The sequence below is a fragment of the Suricata suricatta genome, chromosome 7 (assembly GCF_006229205.1).
Source record: "Suricata suricatta isolate VVHF042 chromosome 7, meerkat_22Aug2017_6uvM2_HiC, whole genome shotgun sequence".
NCBI lineage: Eukaryota > Metazoa > Chordata > Mammalia > Carnivora > Herpestidae > Suricata > Suricata suricatta.
In genome coordinates this window covers 91,579,731-91,599,492 of record NC_043706.1, presented here as the reverse complement: position 1 = coordinate 91,599,492, position 19,762 = coordinate 91,579,731, and the positions used below count along the sequence as shown (strand labels likewise).

Below are 19,762 nucleotides of genomic sequence, written 5' to 3'. Positions count from 1 at the left end.
CATTAAACAGATAGGCTTTATATAATTACTACATTTATAACTTCAGTTGTGGAGGAAAGAGGAAGGGATAGAGAGCAGGGTGGTTGGGATGAAAGTGCTCCAGGCACAGGGAATGCCCGGGTTGGGCAGAGAAGCAGAAAAGAGACTAATAAGTTCTGAGAGCTCAGGGAGGCCATTCTGACTACAGCATGGTGATCAGGACCAAGAGTGGCAAGTAGGTGGTAAAGTAGGCAGAGACCTGACAGCACAAGTTAGACCAAGACCCTGTCTGTTCAGGGCCTTAGAGGCTATTTTAATAATACTGAACTTTATCCCCAGAGAGTGAGGTGGGGTAGATAGGGGACCACCGAAAGATTTTAAGCAAGATTATAATTGAAGGGATGATTGTCTTTTTAGAGGCATGTCTTTGAATGCAATGTGGTTAATAAATTAATCAGAAGGGAGCAAACGTGGAATTAAAAGACCAGCTAGGAGTCCATTCCAGTTGTTAGGTGAGAGATGATCATTGTTTTATATTATAAGTGGTGGCCTTTGAGGGAGGAGAGAAGTGGGTAGATTTGAGAAATATTTGAGATAGAGAACTGTTAAGGCTTGAGTATTTAGTTGAATGTGATGTGTAATAGAATGAGAACTGTCAAAGTTGATTCCCAGATGTTTCAGAAACTCTTGAGTGTGCCTAGCTACTCTTATCCAGCTTATACACATTATCCAGAAGTAGATCTTTGCTATATTGTTACAATTTAAGATAAATTACCTTTTGATACCCAGCCCCTTGATATTGTTTAAAAATTTTTTTTAAGATTTATTTTTAAGTAATCTCTATACCCCAAAATGGGGCTTGAGCTCCTGTCCCCCAGATCAAGAGAGGATCAAGAGTCGCATGCTCCACCGACTGAGCCAGCCAGGTGCCCCTCCTTAATATTATAATAATAAAGGGAATATAGGTCACTTTGATGCTGTACATATTTTAAAACTTATGCTGATTTCTGCTAATACTGTTTTACTTTCTCAATACTCAGAAACATAAAAATTTTGCTTATGATTAACATCAGGCTTACTAGTTGATAATACCCCTTCATATTTTTTAAGTTTATTTATTTTGACACAGAGACAGTACAAGTTAGGGGAGGGGCACAGAGAGAGGGGGAGAGAGAGAGAATCCCAAGAAGGCTCTGCACTGTCAGCACAGAGCCCAACATGGGACTTGAACTCAGGAACCACGAGACGTGAGCCAAAACCAAGTCAGACACTTAACCAACTGAGCCACCCAGGTGCCCCCCCCATTCATATTTTTGAGTTGAAATATTTGCCTGTTTCCTGACCTCATTTACCTCTCCCATTCTCCATTGTTTCATAAGATTAAGGTTTTGATTTTATAATCCTATCTTTAAGTTCTTTTAATGTCTTCTAAAGTAATTCCCATTTATCTGAAGACTTGAATTAATAACTTAAAGCAGCATACCTATGAAAGCAGAGTAAGTACTATTATTTCTGAGCCTATAGAGGCATTGTTTTCACTTCAGCTATATAGTTTCTCTTTCTTCTTTGAAGATCATTCTGTTATTAGAGAAAATGGAAGCTAAACAGAAGTCAAATAGTTGAGGTTTCTCTCTCTCTTTCTCTCTCATTTCTTTTTAGAGAGCGAGCAGAGGGCAGGGGCAGAAAGAAAGGGAGAGAGAGAATTCCAAGCAGACTCCATGCTGTTGGTGCAAGCCAGATGTGGGGCTCGATCTCAAGAACCATGAGACATGACCCAAGTCAAAACCAAGAGTCAGACGATGAACCAACTGAACCACCTCGGCGCCCCTCTCTCTGTCTCTTAATATGATACTGTCTTCCCCAATAATTTTCTCCATGTATTCTTTCTTGCCAAACATAGTTTATAAAGTTCATTTTGTTTTCCTTACTATTTTATATAAGCCTCATCTTATGTTTAGTTTTGACCTTCCTGCCATTCTTACGTGTTCCTTGTATTAGGGTTCTCCACAGAAGTAGAACCAATTTTAGAAAAAAATATATATATTAGAAATTATATATAGAGAGAGAAATTATATATATGTATATATATAGAGAGAGAGATTTATTATAAACTCATATGATTATGGAGGCTTAGAAGTCTCATGGTTTACCCTGTATAAGCTGGAAATCCAAGAAAGAATGTAATTCAGTCTGAGATAGAAGTCCTGAGAACAAGAGGAGCCAGTGGTATAAATCCCAGTTTGATTCATGAGAAGATGAAATGAGTTGTCTCTGCTTTGTCAGGGGGGAGGAAAAAAAGGAATGAATTCCTTCTTCCTCCTTACCCTGTCTTTTGTTCTATTCAGATCCTCAACTGATTAGGTGATGCCCGCCTGCATTGAGGTGGGCAGTCTACTGTAAATTTACCTGTTCAGTTAATAATCTTATCTAGAAACACTCTCACAGTCACACCCAGAAATAATGAGCATTCCATGGCCAGTCACATTGACCCATAAGATTAACTCTCATGTTCCTTTTATATAACTTGGTCCATGTTTTATGGATATCATTTTAACGTTGATTCATTGAGCAAGTAGTTAGTGAATCTCTGCTGGTGATAAGACAGACTGAAATTCCTACCCTTATGCAGCCACAATTCTAGAGGGAGAGACCGACAAGAAGTGTATATACATAAGTAAAATACTTTGTGTGTCATGTGATGGTCAGCGCTCTGGGAGAAAAATAAAACAGGGAAAGGTGAGAAAGAACTGGGTGGGGATCGGGCATTGCTGTTTTAAATAGAACGGTCGTGGAAGGTCTCACTGACCGGATGACATGAAATCCAAAGCATAAATCCAAACCATCATTATGCCTTATCTGGAGTTAATACCTTCCTTGGCAGAGGGAACATCAAGGGCAAAGGCCCCGAAGTGAGAGAATGCTGGCAGTTTCAAAGAATATACTCCTGCTTGTAGCTTGTTGAAGTTACAGATAAGTAAGGGTTTTTCTGGCATACCTCCTTTTCTCTAGTTTGCGTATCTATTTTCCCTCTACCTTTATAGTCTCACTTTTTTTTTTCTGTGTAGCAAAAATGACACTTCTTTATATCTAGTTGTTTTTGTAAGTCTCCTGAGACACAAAGCAGTTGATTTTACACTATTTTGAAAGCAATAAGCAAAGTGTTAAGAATAGATACCAGGAGGGATTGGACCTATTTATGTTAAGGTGGTTAGGAAAGACCTCTTTTAGGAGTTAATATTTAGCCTGAAATCTTAAGGATGAGAATGAACGGCTACTTCAGGGAATAACATGCTTCAAGGACATGAGGCAACAAGGAGTTTGGTGTGTTTTAAGGAACTGAAAGAAGGCCACGGTGTCTTGGATAGTAGTGCCCAAGAGGGAAGGGTAACGTGAGGTGAGGCTGGAGAAATGGGAAAGAACGGGATGATTCGGGGCCTTGTGTAGGCCAAGGAAAATAATTTAGATGTTACCTGCAATGGGATGTCCCTGGAGAGTAATGAGATGCAGAGAGGATGTAAGAACATTCTGGCTGCTGAATGGAGAGTGGAAAAGAAGGAGCCAGGATCGGAAGTAGAGAGGCTGTAGTAGTCAGTCCAGGTATCAGATGAAATGGAGAAAAGCCAGTAAATGAGGGGTTTGTTCTGGAGGTAGAATGGACAGACTCTATTATTAGAATGGCTGTAAGGTCAGGGTGAAAAAAGGGAAAGAATCATTTCTGGATTTTGACTGGGACAGCTCGATGGATAGTGGTGCTTTGTACTGTGATATGAAATAACTAGATGGAGAACAGGTTTGGGGCGGGGAACAAACCCTAGTTGAGGAGGCTAACTTTGAGGCTGAAAGTCTGAGATGTCTCTGAGACGTTCATGTAGCGCTGTGTTACATTAGCTCTTGCTAGAGTTAAGTATTGTGAGTGTGTACAGTGGGTGGAGATGGCTTAATAAATTTGAATTGAGTGCTGCAACTTAATTTCATACATGTTTACTTTTAGAAGTGCCATCTTTATTATTTCTCCTTTAAGGATTCTCCAGTGATACAAGGCAGCGAAATACGGAGTCATTCCATATATTCCTGATGTTTGGCAGTTCTTTATACCCGCTAACCATTATGTGCTTTCCTTTCTTCATGCAGCCAACTTAGTCATTTCCATTACCTTGCCTGCCATACAGTAAGGTGAATAAGTTCAGCCTAAAGCTGTGTGTGTGGCATTCCAGAATCTATAGCTTTGTGAGAAAGTTGCTTAAAGCAAATTTGTAATTTGCTTGAGCATTCAATTAAGTCTTACTGTGGAACTGTCAGGCATTTTACTCTCTTATGTTAAATCTTTTAAATCAGTCTCTCCCATCACTTCTCGGCCTTTTGCTAAGATCAAGTGTAAATCAGTCTCTAAATATTCTGCTTTCTGTAATTAAAAATGATGGAAATCTAAAAAGCTTATGTATTTGCGTTTTAATATAAAGCTATCCAGATACTTTGTTAGGCTTCTGGAGAAAGATTGCTCAAGAAATTACATGATTGATGATATATAAATGATTATGATGAATAAATACATTTGGTAATAATTTGGATCATAGCCTCTTACAGTTCTTTGGGTACACTTGGCAGTGAACCTCATGAATAATAAAACTTGGTGAAAACATTTAGACAATTATTTCATAATACTCTACAGATAATTCTAACATAAGTTTTTGGCAGCAGTCTGTTAATAACAGTGAATGGTCATCTGTCCCAGGGTTCATTGATGGTAGAGAATGTATGAGATGCAGTTGATATATGATAAATCAGTATGACTAGATTAATTGTCTAAACTCTGAATAATAATTGAAAATGCTTTCTTTAAACATTTTTTTAATGTTTTTTATTTATTTTTGAGAGACAGAGAGAGACAGCGTGAGCAGGGGAGGGTCAAAGAGAGAAGGGGACACAGAATCTGAAGACAGGCTCCAGGCTCTGAGCTAGCTGTCAGCACAGAGCCTGATGCGGGGCTCGAGCCCATGAACTGTGAGATCATGACCTGAGCTGAAGTTGGACGCTTAACTGACTGAGCCACTTTAGGCGCCCTTAACTGAAAATAATTTTAGTGAATTCCTAGTGTTATAGGGACACAAAGATTTCATTTTTAATGCCCTTTTAAGTACAGTTTTGAATCATTTACAGTGAAATGACTGCTTTATCATCTCTTATTTATATTTGGCCCAGTTAAAAAACTTACTAAAAATTTATACCTTCTAACATACTATCATTTTTTTTCTATAACATAAGTATGGAAAGATTTAAGAAGATTTTTCTTCAACATGTAGAGGAAACACAGACAAACATCTGCCTCATAAATGATTTTCACTACTGAAGCCATGACCTGTCATTACTATTTGAGTTTACAGCATGATTCTTCTTGAAAAAAAAATTATGCACACAGGTATATTTGCATATATTGTTCAACTTACTTTGTTTTAAAATGAATGTTTTGTTTTGAAACTTAAGAATTTCATGATTTAAGAGAACAGGAAACCTCAGAGATACTTTCCTAATATTTTTTTGTTTTGTACTTATCACTTTTCTTAAGAGTACTATTTCTCAAAGGGTAGACACTTGGGTCCAAAGCATCAGCATTACCTAGGAACTAATTAGAAAGATCCCCTAGACCAACTGACTCAGAAACTCTAGGGTCCCAGCAAAAGGCCCAAGAACCTCTGGTTCCACAAGCCCTCCAGGTGATGGTGATGCACTACAGTTTGAGAACCTCTGCTCTGGAGCAGGATTCCTCAACTTAGCACTATAGACATTTTGGAGTGGGTAATTCTGTGGTGTTGGGGCAGTGGCAGGGAGGGGGCCAGCATGCACTGTGGGGTGTTTGGCAGCATTCCTGGTCTTCCTCCCCACTCACTAGATGCCAGTAGCACACTACTCCCCACTCTCTATCTCAACATTAAAAAATACCTCCAGACATTGCAAAATATTCCCTTGGGGGCAAAATTGTCCCATTCGAGAACCACTGCTCTAGAGAGAAGTGATGGATAAAACCACTTTCCTTCAGGGTAGCAGTGACCACTTACGGAATACTGCTGGGTACTTCACATGAATTACCACTGTCCCCAGAGCAGCCTTGCAGGGTATGTTTGGAAGGAGGTCCATAGCCTGGGCCAACCTGTGTTTGAAGTTTCTCATCTGTTTCACCAGCCCAGCCCTTGAGAACTAGTATGCTCAGCTGTTACAGGGACTCGTTTGGAGTACATTTGGAACAAAATGAATTTGGCATATAAGTGAATTAAAGTTATTGTAACTAGTTAAGTCTTCTTATCTATAAATTTAACCATGTGAACTTCTTATTGTAAACTTAGCCCAAAGTGTTTTTGGATGGCAATTATTATATTTTTGCTGTAGTGACTGTTAAGTGACAAATGAATCAACAGTATGCTGTCATTTCAGTAAGACTGATGTGCTGACTTTTTAATTTAATTTAATTTTATATATATTTTTTAAATTTTTTAATATTTATTTATTTTTGAGACAGAGAGGCAGATTATGAGCAGGGGAAGGGCAGAGAGAGAGAGAGGGACACACAGAATCGGAAGCAGGCTCCAGGCTCTGAGCTGTCAGCACAGAGCCCGAGGTGGGGCTTGAACCCACGAACTGTGAGATCATGATCTGAGCCGAAGTCAGTTGCTAAACCGACTGAGCCACCCAGGCGCCCCGTGTGCTGACTTTTTTAAAGTAACATGCATCTTCTGTATTTTTCCTTTTTCCTCTTTTGCCTCCTTTTATCCCTCTCTCCCCTGGGCACTGCTGGGCACTTGATCTGGTTCTGCATATGTTAGCACTTCTTTCCCTGTCTCTTCCTTCTCATTTAAACTGACCTAGTCTCTGACCCATTCCTTCAATATCTTTGTAGGGGTCTGGATGGCCAGATTCACATTTTAGTTTAACAATTTATTATTGTTGACCAGATACCTCTTTCCTACACTTTTTAACAAAGACCTAGAAATTAATTTTATTGAAAATTTCAGAATTTCAGGTCCTTTCTCCACCGCTCACCCACCCTCAACCCCCTGACATTCTGTTTACTCTCTCTGCTGACCAAAGATTAGTGGCTGTGGTAATGACTTCTGGGTGTTAGGATTCTATATATTAGTGATGTTCTTTTCTTTACCAGACAAATGAGTATAGCTGTATAGCAGGGCTAATTTCTCATTATTCATTGCATGTCTCTTCTCTTTGATTGCTTTAGAAACTGTAGAAGATTCAGAAATTCTTTTATGTGAAAATCACATTTACAATCAAACCATGCCAGTGTTTTAATGTGTATTCAGAGAGTTGCAAGATTTTAACCCCAGAACTAAAAAAGAAATAGTTCATTTAAAAGATGAGTGCAAAATAAACAAATTTTTTCATCTAATATATGGTGTGTTTCCTCAAGTCCTGATTATTGTCTTCAAAGTAGCTTTCTATGTAACAAGCATTTCTTGCCATGGGTCCCTTTAGAATTAAGGCTATCCGTGATACCTGGGCTTTTTTGACATATAGTTTATTTCTTTCCCAATAGAAGGATATCAATAAAATATCCCAAACAGTATTTTTAATTGGAGTTAATTTCATAAAATATTTAACTTCATCTTAAATTGCTGTAAGCTTCACTGAAAGCTAAACAAGAAAAAGCCACAAAAACTTGGCTGTTTTGCTTAAAGTAGCTTCATTAGCCTGCCTTTTCATTTATTTTAAGGTGAAAGTATTTTTTTAATGTTTATTTACTTATTTTTGAGAGAGAGCAAGCAGAGGAGGGGCAGAAAGAGAGAGAGAATCTCAAGCAGCCTCCACCTTATCAGTGCAGAGCCTGATGTGGGGCTTGAACTCACAAATTGTGAGATCATGACTTGAGCTGAAATCAAGAGTTGGACACTTAACCGAATGAGCCACCCAGACACCCCAAGGTGAAATTATTTTTATGTAAGATTTTAAAACTCGATGTAAACATCTTTTATATATATTTTTTGCACAATAAAAAGTATTGCTATTTGTCCCTGCAAATGTAAGGAGAGGGTGGATGAGAAAGCACAGTCAGTGCTGTAATCTCTAGGAAGTAAAAGAAGACAATTCCATAACTTTATTGAGTTAGGCTTTAAATTTAGAAGTTTTCTCACCAATACTTTTATAATAATTTATTTTCAGGTGTTACTACACTCAAAAGAATACTATATGGCATTTAAGTATTCAATTTATAAATCAGTATGTTGAGAAACTGGTAGAATAATTTCAAATTTAGTTAACTATTCTCAATTTTACTTTTAGGATTCTTAGAAATCCTGATTAAATATTTTGCCTTGTAGGATACGTTATATATGTGACTTATCACTAAAAGCTACTAAATACATTATATATATGACTTGTCACTAAAAGCTACTGAATACGTTTAAAATAATAGTATTTAGTCCAAAATAAATTTATTCTAGGACATAATAAATGTGTAAAATACTGGGTGGACCCTATTTTGTATGTATATAATTTTAAGAATCAACTTTGTTTTGGCAATGAATGAGTTATAATTAATTTTGTATTAAGTGCCACCTAAATAATCCTAGTAGCTAATAATTGGAACTATGATTGAATTTTCCAGTTTCAGATGTCATTGTCCTGGTCTTCTTTTAGGAGGTGGTTCCTAACTGAGTGATGTTTTCCATTGGTTATCACAGTGCATATCTCCTTGTTCTTTGAAAACCTGTGCCTTAATGAACATTGTGAAGCAAATAGTGTTTATTTCTTCACGCTGCCAAGTGTTCAATGTTGTCCTTTGTACCTGTGAAAGGAGACAAGATTTGTTAAACTGTTACACCTGACACTTCCATGCATTTTGAAGCCCAAATTCATGGAGTTTTTGATAACATAAACATTCCACTCATTAATAATTTCCTGGATTCCTCTTTATTATAGGTCATTGAATTTACTCAATTTGGAGTTTTACCAAGCCAGCAGTGTTCTTATTTATAGAACTGTAGCTGAAAGTTTTCTGTGATCTGGTACTGTATCCCTGAGTCTCATGGCTGAATGATGTTGGGTAAATAATTTACCTGCTTTGAACCTCAGTTTGATCCTGTGTAAAATGAGGATAACTATTCAGCAAGCTGCTCTGAAAACCAGACAACATGAAACCCTTATAAGGTTTTAATATTTTCTTCATATTTTAAAACCCATCTCTGAGGTCTTATTATAATTAGAACCCACAACTTTTCACTGTAGCTTTACTTCAGTGTGTTGTGTTGTGTTGTGTTGTGTAAGACTGCTGCTTTACCAGCCTGCCTGCAGCATGCTTTTTACTTAAGCATCTGCCACTTGGTCATCTGCCATTTAAAGACTGGATGTAGGGTGGAGAGGGCTTGTGCCATTAAGCACTGTCAGTGCAAGATAAAGGACAAATCAGACCTGTTAGAAATTGTGATAATTTTACATGTGTCACTTTGGCTTCTCCAACTACATATTAAGTGAAGGGCAGAACCTATTGTGTACTTGTTTTATTTTCTTTTCTTTTTAAATTCTTTATAGCTTTCAATACTTAGTTAACTACATAGATAGGAGCTGATAGTCTAATAGATTTAACTCTGTGCAGATGTTACAAAGTAAAAACTTGTTTGAGCACACCATTCCTTCAATCAGCTGTTTCACCTTTTCTTTTTTCTTCCATGCCTAGAATTAAACTGGAGATTCATAGAATGAACTGTTTGCAAGTTAGGAACTTCTTGTAAAGGGATATTTTTCATGTAGTTACCATGGAGAGATTAGATGCTTTCAAATAGAACAGAATTTACCTGGAATTATATTACATTTACTAAGTTCTTGTGATGTTGTAGTCCTGGATACTTTCACATGTGTTATCTCAGTAATTCCTCACATGAGTTAGGTAAATATTATCAACTTTGAAAACAAGGAAATGAACTCACAGAACTAGTAAGAGATGGGACAAAGATTTGAACCCAGATCACTGATTCTAAAATGATTGTATTTTCCATTACATCTGGGGTTATTATCTCTGGATTCATATTAGGATCTTCTGAAAGATTCTAAAAATTACAGTTGCCAGGGCATCTGAAATAAGTGGTCTGGAGTGGGTCCCTGACATTTGTATTTTTGTAAACTCAGGTGTTTGAAGTGAGCAGCTGAAGCTGAGGAATGTGGGATTGCATATGGTGCCCCTGACCACTGGTGCCTCCCACTACCCCCTCTCCTTTTAAAACTTCCTTTGTCAGTGGTTGTCAGTGAGTAGTAGTGGAATTTTTCTCCTCAAAAGCACAAAGGGTTTGCATTAGAATAGACAATATTCTGCATAGTAAACATTGCAAAGATACAGTGAACATAATGGAGTATGTTTTTCTCTGTCAGTCTTTCAAAAATTAAAATAGATTTTGGATTTCGTCTTAGGATTTTAGTGTGTTCTCTGAAGTGAAAATGAGCTTGCTGAATTTGTTTCTGGGCTTCAGACTTTAGGAAAGTGATAAGTTGTAATTTAGCCTAAGAGGAAAAACATTTTCTCAATTTACAGTAGCTTTGAAAGGTAATAAATCAGGTTATTGGTTATAAATCTGTAGGTGATTTACACAGGGATACATTTAGTTCATTAGTCTTGGCTTACCACTGTGCTACAGCTCTAAATCTCTAGTTGGCAAACAAGCTACTTTAAAGATTGTCTTTTAGGTTAAATGAAGACTTAATTATAATTGAAGATCATTTTTTTAATTTATAACATGAGCACATAGAATAAATTGGGTTTTTTTAACATTATGAAATTTTTGAATTTTTAGTCCTTTCATGTAATTACTGGCCTGATTTCAAAATAAATATGAAATAAACTTATCTTAATTGGCCAGAATACAGTTATTGAATGCTGTCTACTTAAAAGTAAAGTCAGTTACTAGGATTGACTGTTGGAATACATTAGAGATGTTACAACCTGTAGTTATAGTTTATTGTGATGTTGAAATTAAAATTTACAGTCTGCTTTTTCCAATTCCTAGTAAGATTAGTTTTTTCAAGTTTCCAGCAATATTTTTAAACCATTTTTAAAATAACTAGTTTTTTCTGTCTCTGTTTATAGACCTGTGCTGTAAAGTAAAACAGTTCTGAGCCTCTCATCTTCCCAGATTAACAAGAAACCTCATTTCCCACCCTCCCATGCTTATCTTCTCACAATATTTTAAGACATGTTAGGAGGCAGGATTGAGAAGGAATTGTTGTTAGATCTTACAGATAGTAGAGGTAGGACTCAGACTGACCTGCTAAGACTGAGGACTCAGATGTTGACCTAGATGTTCTGGACCACCATTCCTGCCCCCACCACCATTTTATATAACGGCTGGAGATTAATGCCGTTGAAATTGACGGAAGGTGAATGGTGACTAAGTTGTTGCATAGGGTGAGAAGATACAGCTCATATAGTAGCTGAAATGGTTGGAGGAAGTAAAAGGAGGCATAAAGGGAATTTGCTATTGTAAAGTATTGCAGCTGGATTGTGTTATGGCTCTTGATCTCCCCACCTGGTTAGCAAAGTCCACTCAGGTGCATAACTCCTGGAGGCAGCATTCACGTCGAGGTCGATGTGAGTGGTGTGAATTCCCTGGTTCTGAACGCCCCGGCGGTCCTGTGATGGTGAGGTTTTAGCAGAACCTTCCCCATACTGGGTTTGACACTTCCCTCACCTTGTTGCTGAATCTGGAAGCTCAGTGTCTTCTCTTGTTGACTCTGAAGCAGCCTGAAAGATCATTTACATTGTACAGGATGCTGTTGTATTTTACATATATTAACTAATTTATGTCTTCCAATGACTTTATGAATATGTACGGTTAAGGTCTACATTTTACAGGCAGTTCCAGTCAAGAAAATTGGGAAACAAAGTTTAAAAGTATCTTGCTTAAACTCCTGTAGCTATTACATGGCAAAGCTAGGGAGCAAACCCATGCAGTGTGGCTCAAGTGTCTGCTTTTCCCACCATGCTGTGCTACATCAGGGATTCCTTCTTTTTATTATTCTCCATTCCCCTAAATCAGTCAGTCATGTAGTTATTTAGTCACTTAAACATTGATTGAGCATATACTTTGTGCCAGGAATTTTCTAGAGTTGAAGACAAAAGGCCTTGCCCTCCTGGAACCTACATTTTATTTGGGGGAGAGAGACAAGAAATAATAGATGTGTGAATTGGGTAATTTTAAATAGTGAAAAGTGTTTAGATAGAAAATAGAACAATACTTCAGTTCTAATTGAGGGGATCTTTGGCGATGGTGCTTCTGTCGTGACTTGAATGATGAGAAAACAGCAGCTCATATGTGAAGATTAATTAGGAAAATAAGGATTCCAGGATATGAGATGGGTACAAGCTTGGTACAGGGACAGAAAAGAAAACTCATATGACTTGGAGCTGAGTAAGTAAACAGATTGGTGGGCAGTGAGATCTCAGAAGACTTCAGGAGTAGTAGTGTTCCCAGAGGGTGAGAGGGAAAGATGTTACAGTCGCTCACGTGCAGTTTGGGCAGAGTGTCTGTCCCTGTTGCAGGCAATAAGGAGGTTCAGTGGGTTTTTAAGTAATGATTCACAAACCATATTGTTAAAGTATGTCATAAAGCATTATTCCTTGGGCTCATTTGAAACCTGTTTGGAAAATTATTCATTAATGATGTGATTTGATTTATGTTTTAAAAGACCACTCTGAATGCTATGTAGCAGGATACAAGTGGAAGGCCAGAGGCCAATTAGGCTGTCACAGTGGTTCAGTGAGAGATGACATTGCTTATGAAAAGTTGTGGCCGTGAATATAGGGAGAATAAATTACACTCTGAATACATATGTATCGATTACCCTCCTTGTTGTCAGGTGTCCAGACTGTGGCCCTTTTGTTGTAGAGCAGAGGAGCGCATGCCTCCTCGCAGTTTATTCCGACACCATTGATAGTCGAGGGTGAAATCTGCCTGAGATCCAGGTTTGATTACTCTTCTGATTCACACAAACAACAAATTCCCTAGGGTGCAATCCTCCTGCCAAGATGCGTGTTTTGGGACGGATTCAGGATTAGCCTTCTCCAGGACCAGCACCTCTCTCAGCCATCTGGTCCTGTCTTCTGTCTTCATGACGGATTCTCAGGGACCGTGGAGGCCTTCCAAGGCTCCTTTGCTTTGCTTAGGGCCTCCTCACCAGATCTGGCTCAAGACCTTTAAACCTCAGAGAGAAGGGCTCACAGAAATTGTGTTGAGCAGCATCCAAGCACCAGTGGATGTGTCACCGTGAAGAGAATGCTCCCTACCATGGCTCTGCCAAACACCCTACTAACCCAGGTTTCTCTTGACTTAGAAGACAAATGAGTTTGAGGATGCAGGGCACCTATGAATGCACATGCGTTTGGCAGCCTACCGAATAATTATTAATTTTTTCAACTCTTGTTTTGCTTTAAGAATATGAAGAAATTAATTCAAATAAGTTTATACTTGGATATACTACTTTCTGTGATGTATTTGGAAAGCCTCTGGTCAAAACACTACATGTATTACAAGGCCATTTGTAGTACTGATTTGAATTGTACTGTTGATAAGTGCATAATTTTATGAAGCTCTGATTTTCAACTATTTGATTTTTCTCTTCAAAGATGAGCTTAAAGTCTGTGTTTTATGTGATGTCATGATCTGACATTTATTTGGGGTGCTGTAACTGTTGCTTTTGACATCACAGATGTTAAAAGACTAGGAAGTGGATAGCGTGTGCATGTGGAGGTGCTTGCCTGTGGAGTGAGGGTCCCTGCCAGGAATACCGCATTGCTGAATTGAGGCTGAACAGCAGTCCCTTAGATGCCCTCCGTGTCTCTGGGTGGGACTTTAAGACACACACACACATTATTTGTGACTTTAGAATGTTCAAACTTACTTTGCCTTGAATTCTTAACTCTAATAAAACTGAAGTGGAAGAACAGATGGATACATCTTTCAAAACAGCCACTTTTTCTTATGGATTTTCCCACGTGAGGAACAAAGAATACAAAACTTTATTTCTTAAGTTTCTTAGGAAGATACTTGATTTACAAACTGTTTTATCCTGGGGCACTAGGTAACTCAGTCGGTTAAGCATCTGACTTCAGCTCAGGGCATGATCTCTCAGTTTGTGAGTTTAAGTTCTGCATCAGGCTCTGTGCTGACAGCTCAGCCTGCTTCGGAATATGTGTCTTTCTCTCTGTCCTTTTCCCATTCATGCTCTGTCTCTCAAAAATAAATAAATGTTTAAAAGAATAATAAAAAATGTTTTTCTTGAACTTCTAAAACTTTCTAAGACCAGTGTAAAAGCTTAATTCAGTAAAAAGAAAGAAAAGTTGGTGACCACCAGGATCTTGAGGATTTCCATTTTTAATATCTTTATTTTAAAAATGGATTTACTTTCTGTAAGACAATCCTTCAATTGTGTGATTCTTAATTTTGTAGCGCTCTTAAATGACTAAGCTAAATTTAAAAAACAGATACTGACTTACCCTGTTGTTAATAGCTCTGGCAAGAAGGATGTTATCCTCCCTCCTCCCATTATTTGCATAGGCTAAGTGACTGCTAGTTTTAATTTTCTCCTATGCAGTTGCTGGTTTTGTTTTATAATTAGAACGAAGTTAATTTGAAAGTTCTTGAAATTGATATATATTTACCTATGATGACTGTTTAAAAAGCGAATAAAGGGGCGCCTGGGTGGCTCAGTCAGTTAAGTGTCCGACTTCAGCTCAGGTCATGATCTCACGGTTCATGGGTTCGAGCTCTCTCTGCCCCTCTCCTGCACATGATCTGTCTTTCTCTCTCTCAAAAATAAATAAATGTTAAAAAAATTAAAAAGCAAATAAAGATAGTTACACTTCTTTTACTCATAGGTACTGTTTTCATGACTGATAAATAACTTTTATGACTTAATTATAATAACTGATAACATAGTTATATTCAAAGTATTGCTTGGTAACAGGTCAGTATGTTCTTGATTCATTATTAAGTTAGTAATGCATCCTAACTCCAGTTTTACTGTAATTATTTACTAGGGGCTAGAAGAGATACTGATATTACAAAATTCACTGCAAAAGATGATTGGTTATATACTCAATTTCAGGACTGATTTTCTTTTAATTCCTTTTATTTGTGTCTTTCTTGTTAATAACCTTGGCTTATAAAAGATTATTCTTGGTTGGAATGTTCTTGGTATTGTTGAGGAAATACCTGTTTTATGTAAGAACGTAACAGTTTAATAAGAAGATTAAAAGCTACTATTAATACAGATCTTTCATTATGTCTTTATTCCTTTTAAACATAGTTGTATCAGACTGGGTCCAGTCAGGAGATAGAAACCACACAGAGGGTTATACAGGGTAAGTTTCATATGAAGAATTATTAAACTCTGGTAAAAGAGTGTAAGATATAAGAAAACTCACATGGTACTCTAGGGCTAAGGGAGGAAAGTCACACTTTCATGGAGCCTCTTCCCCAAGGCTGGATTTAGAACTTGTTGGAGAGGGTGTAGATCAATCCACTGGACTAGTAGAGGAATTCACTGTTTTGGCCAGACTGGAGCTAGTCTGCAGTCACTGGGCAGTCAGGACAAGCCAGAGCAGAGCCACTAGCGGCAGGCGGGCTGGGAACGCTGGTGCAGTGGCGGCTCTGTGGAAATGGCAGGCAGACCACCCATGTGGGCCTCCAGAGGAAGTCAGGGCTCCCGGGTCTGGAGGCCTTCAGTGTGCCTGTGCGAGCAGAAACCTCTTTCTCTGGCAGTGACCTTTTAGCACGCTACTGAGAAAGCTTAATGTGGTTGTCAGAAATATTTTAATTGTGTCCATTATGGCGAGACACCTATTGAAGGGTGAGTTTGATGCAGAGAGCCATTAAATTGATAATGGACACCATAATGTTCCTTTTTTCCAGTTTATTTTTTGCCATATATGTATGGAAAGCCTTTTTACTAAATTACCTGTCTGTACTTTTTACTGTTTGTGTTTGCTTTCCTTCCTCTAGCCCTACTGACATTTTGGGTCAGATAATTATCAGTTATGGGGGGCTGTCCTGTGCATTGTGGGGTGTTGAGCAGCATCTCTGTCCGTAGATGCTAGTATCACACATAAACTGTTGTGATGACCAAAAATTTCTCCAGCAAAAGTCTCCCCTGGTTAAGAACCACTGCTTTAAAAAACACTGTTGGAAACAGTCCAGTTCTCTCTTATAATAAAGTTTTGTTTGTGATTTTTAGAAAATTCTGTTTTGATTAAATAATTATAAAATTTTGTTTTTGGAAGAGGTATCAGAATCTATTCAATCAAACCTCTTTATTTCATCTATACGTGAATTAGTCAATTTTCAATTGATTTGTTTCTAGTCGCCTAGCTATTTGGTTGCATACCTAGTATTGGAACTCAAAATGTTTTTGATAAAGGGCTATGTGTGTCGTATTCTCTTTTTCATTCTTTGACTCAAGAGCATATGTTATGCCTGCACTTTTGTAGGTGCTAGAGATTTACTGATGAGGCAGTGCATAAAATTTCAGGTTTGCATGAAGAATCATTTTATATAGCTATCACATTCTTGTTGGATACTTGATGATAGATTCTTTTTAAAAAGCACTAAAAGAATAATTCATTCATATATGAAAGGACTGTGGTTAAAGGAGCTACTCTTAGCATTAAAATGCAGTTTTGTGGTTGCAACTGTTGAAACGGTTGTGGGCTTTGAATCAGAAGACTGAGCGTCTACTCTTGGTGCTTCATGAAACTCGTAACAGTCCAGGCCTTCGTTGTCATCTGTGAAATTATGCTGGACTAACTGGAGTCTGAGTTAGCCATCATACCCATTTTGATACAGGGTGAACTCCCGGATTGGAATTGAGGATGAGAGTAGAGAAGGCCTAGAGACTGTCATAGTCCTCTAGGACAGGGATACGAGAAACAAACTTTATTCTTTTACAGAAGTATGATGGCCTAAAGAGTACTGACAAATTGGCAGTAAATTGGCTTGAGATGAGTCTAGTAGTAGAGAATGTGCTTTAATACCAAGCTGATCTGAAATTTTGATGCTGTTCATGTGTTTTATAAAGATCTGATTTTGAGATAAATTTCTGAGTATAAAAAGTAATTTTAAGGTAGGATTCTGGGTAGTTCAATAGGAGTTACTTTAAAAACTCATAGAATGGGGGAAAATGTTTGTGTAGATTTATCAGCAAGGAGATGGTATCTAGAATACATTAAAAAAAATCTTACAACTCAACAATAAAAAGATAATCCACTTAGGGGACAAAGGTTTCAATAGACATCTCTCCAAAATAAATAAGTAAATGGCCAGTAAACAAAAGATGCTCAACATAACTTGTCATTAGAGAATGCAAGTCAAAACTGTAAGGAGACGCCACCTCAGACCCACCAGTGTGGCTCTAATAAAAAAGCCAGGCAATACAAAGCACAGACATGGATGACAAATTGGAACCCTCATATATTGGTGGTGGGAATGTAAAGTGTTGATCGTCTTTGGGAAACAGTTGGGCAATTTCTGAAAACATCATTACCATACGGCAGTTAAACAGTTACCATAGAACTCAGTATATCATGGAACTCAGTTTTCCAAGCAAATTGAAGATACACATCCAACACACAAAAGCTTGTACATGAATGTTAATAGCATAGTAGCATTATTCATGGAAGTCAAAAACAACAACACAGATGTCCATGAACTGATGAATGGGTAAACAAAACAAAACCAAAATTAGATGTCCATACAATGAAATACTATTTGGCCATAAAAATGAATGAAATTTCATTATTCAGCATATATGAACCTTGGAAACAAGCTAAGGAAAAAAAACCAGATACAAAAGTCAACATATTGTATGATTCCCTTTATATGAAACATCTGAAGTAAAGATTAGTGATTTCTAGGGGATAGGAAGACAGGAAAAGGAGGTAACTATTAATGGGTATGGGTTTCTTTTTGGGAGGATGAAAACGTTCTAAACTACGATATTGACAGTGTTTGTTCAACTCTGAATATACTAAAAACCACTGAGTTGTATACTTTAAAATGGTGAATTTTATGGTATATGAATTATATCACTAAAGTGGGTTTTTTCTAACTGAGCCTGAAAATTTTAAAAAGGAATTATTTAATCACTGAGATTAAGCTACAGTTGACAGGCATTTCTTAAATGCCAATTCCACATTTCTTTCAAACCCTTTTCTGTGTCTTTGCCTTTTTTGCTGTTTTGTTTATTGCATTTGGTGTTTTGACTTTGTTTCTTTAAATAAGTTCTGGTTAAAATTTAAATCACTTGAAGTTGTCCTTTAATAGTTTAGGCAGTAGGAATAGACCAAGGGAATCTAGACATTCATCCCTGTCTGATGTTTTTTTGCCTTGATAACCCAAGTAATCGTAACCTGTTTGGGGTTTCTTTTATGAGATAAAATGTCCATGCAAAAATGTAGGAGGAGGAAGCAACTATGTAGAAAAAATTAATTTTATATTTTGCATTATGTTTAGTTATGGAAAGATAAGTTTCAGGAAAAATAATATGTAAATGAAGCTCTTTCAGAAATGTCTAAGAGGATGTTTAATAACTTTCATCTCTTGATGTGAGGCTTTAAATTACAATGTTTATTTTTAATAATAAATAATTTATCATTACAGACAGATTTGATCAATTTTGGGCCATCAACCGGAAACTCATGGAATATCCTGCAGAAGAAAATGGATTTCGTTATATCCCTTTCAGAATATATCAGGTAGGAAGTCACGTTTTTAATGATACCAACTTGTGAATGCCTCAGACGTCTTCTTGAAGCAGTGTAGTCCAAAACTCCTTAAATGGGCATAGTAACTGAAGGGTATTTATTAGTCAGTCTTCCCAGATCTTTATCTTTTGGTGACCATGAAAGCAGAGACCACACTGAAATATTTGGTTCATAGACAGTTGACCCTCATTATTTGCAAATTCTGTTCCTTGCAGATTTGCTTGCTTTCTAAAATCTATCTGTGACTGCAGAGTCAGTACTCAGCAGTGCACTCATGGACACGTGCAGGCTTCAGAAAATTTGGTTTGCCTGGCATGCACGTTTCTAGCAATGCCATACCTTCTTGTTTCTGTTCTTTTCCCAGTTTGTGCTTTTCATGCTTTTGTGCATTTTGTTGGTGATTTTGTTCACAGTGGCTCCTAGGAGTAGTGCTAAAGTGCCATCTTTGAACAGGAAGACACATAAAACAAGGTTATATATTGATCGGTTGAAGAATGTGTTGACCGGAGGCTCACAGTAACCCGACCCTGTAGTTCCCCAGAAACAGTGGTTCAGTATTTGCTAATTCAGTGTTTGCGGTGACTTTATAAAACATATCTACCACACGTAAGCAGAGTCGACCCATTTGTTTCAAACGGTGAGTGTTTAGGGCTATACAACAAAATAGATAGCAGGCTTTCCTTGTAGCACACTTTCTTGAGTAAAGAAACTCTTTTTTCTATACATACTTTAAAATTCATAAGTGATTTACATATAGCAAATACTTGGTGAATATTTGTTGAATGAATGGTATTCCAGAAAGTGAGTTACCTACTATTACAAAGAAGTAGTTGGGAATAGAAACTGGAAACGTAATATCACAGACATGGACTCTAATCTAGCAAGATTTCCATCAAACTCAGAGAGTATGTCATAACTTCCCTTTGTAGCCATTTTCAGTGTGCCACAGTCCTTATTCATAGTTACTTCTATAGTATTTTTTAAAATATTTATTTTAAAGAGCCATTAATCACCTAACCGTATTAAAAGAAAAACAAA

General features: G+C 37.4%; 1 protein-coding gene across 2 annotated transcripts in view; it reads left to right on the top strand.

Annotated features, from left to right (window-relative positions):
- Positions 1-19,762, top strand: part of ATG5 (autophagy related 5) — a 130,629-nt gene that overhangs the window by 58,266 nt on the left and 52,601 nt on the right. For both annotated transcript variants that reach the window (XM_029945103.1, XM_029945104.1), the window contains one exon: positions 18,621-18,715. In XM_029945103.1, the coding sequence (XP_029800963.1) occupies positions 18,621-18,715 (95 nt within the window). The remainder of the gene's footprint in view (positions 1-18,620; positions 18,716-19,762) is intronic.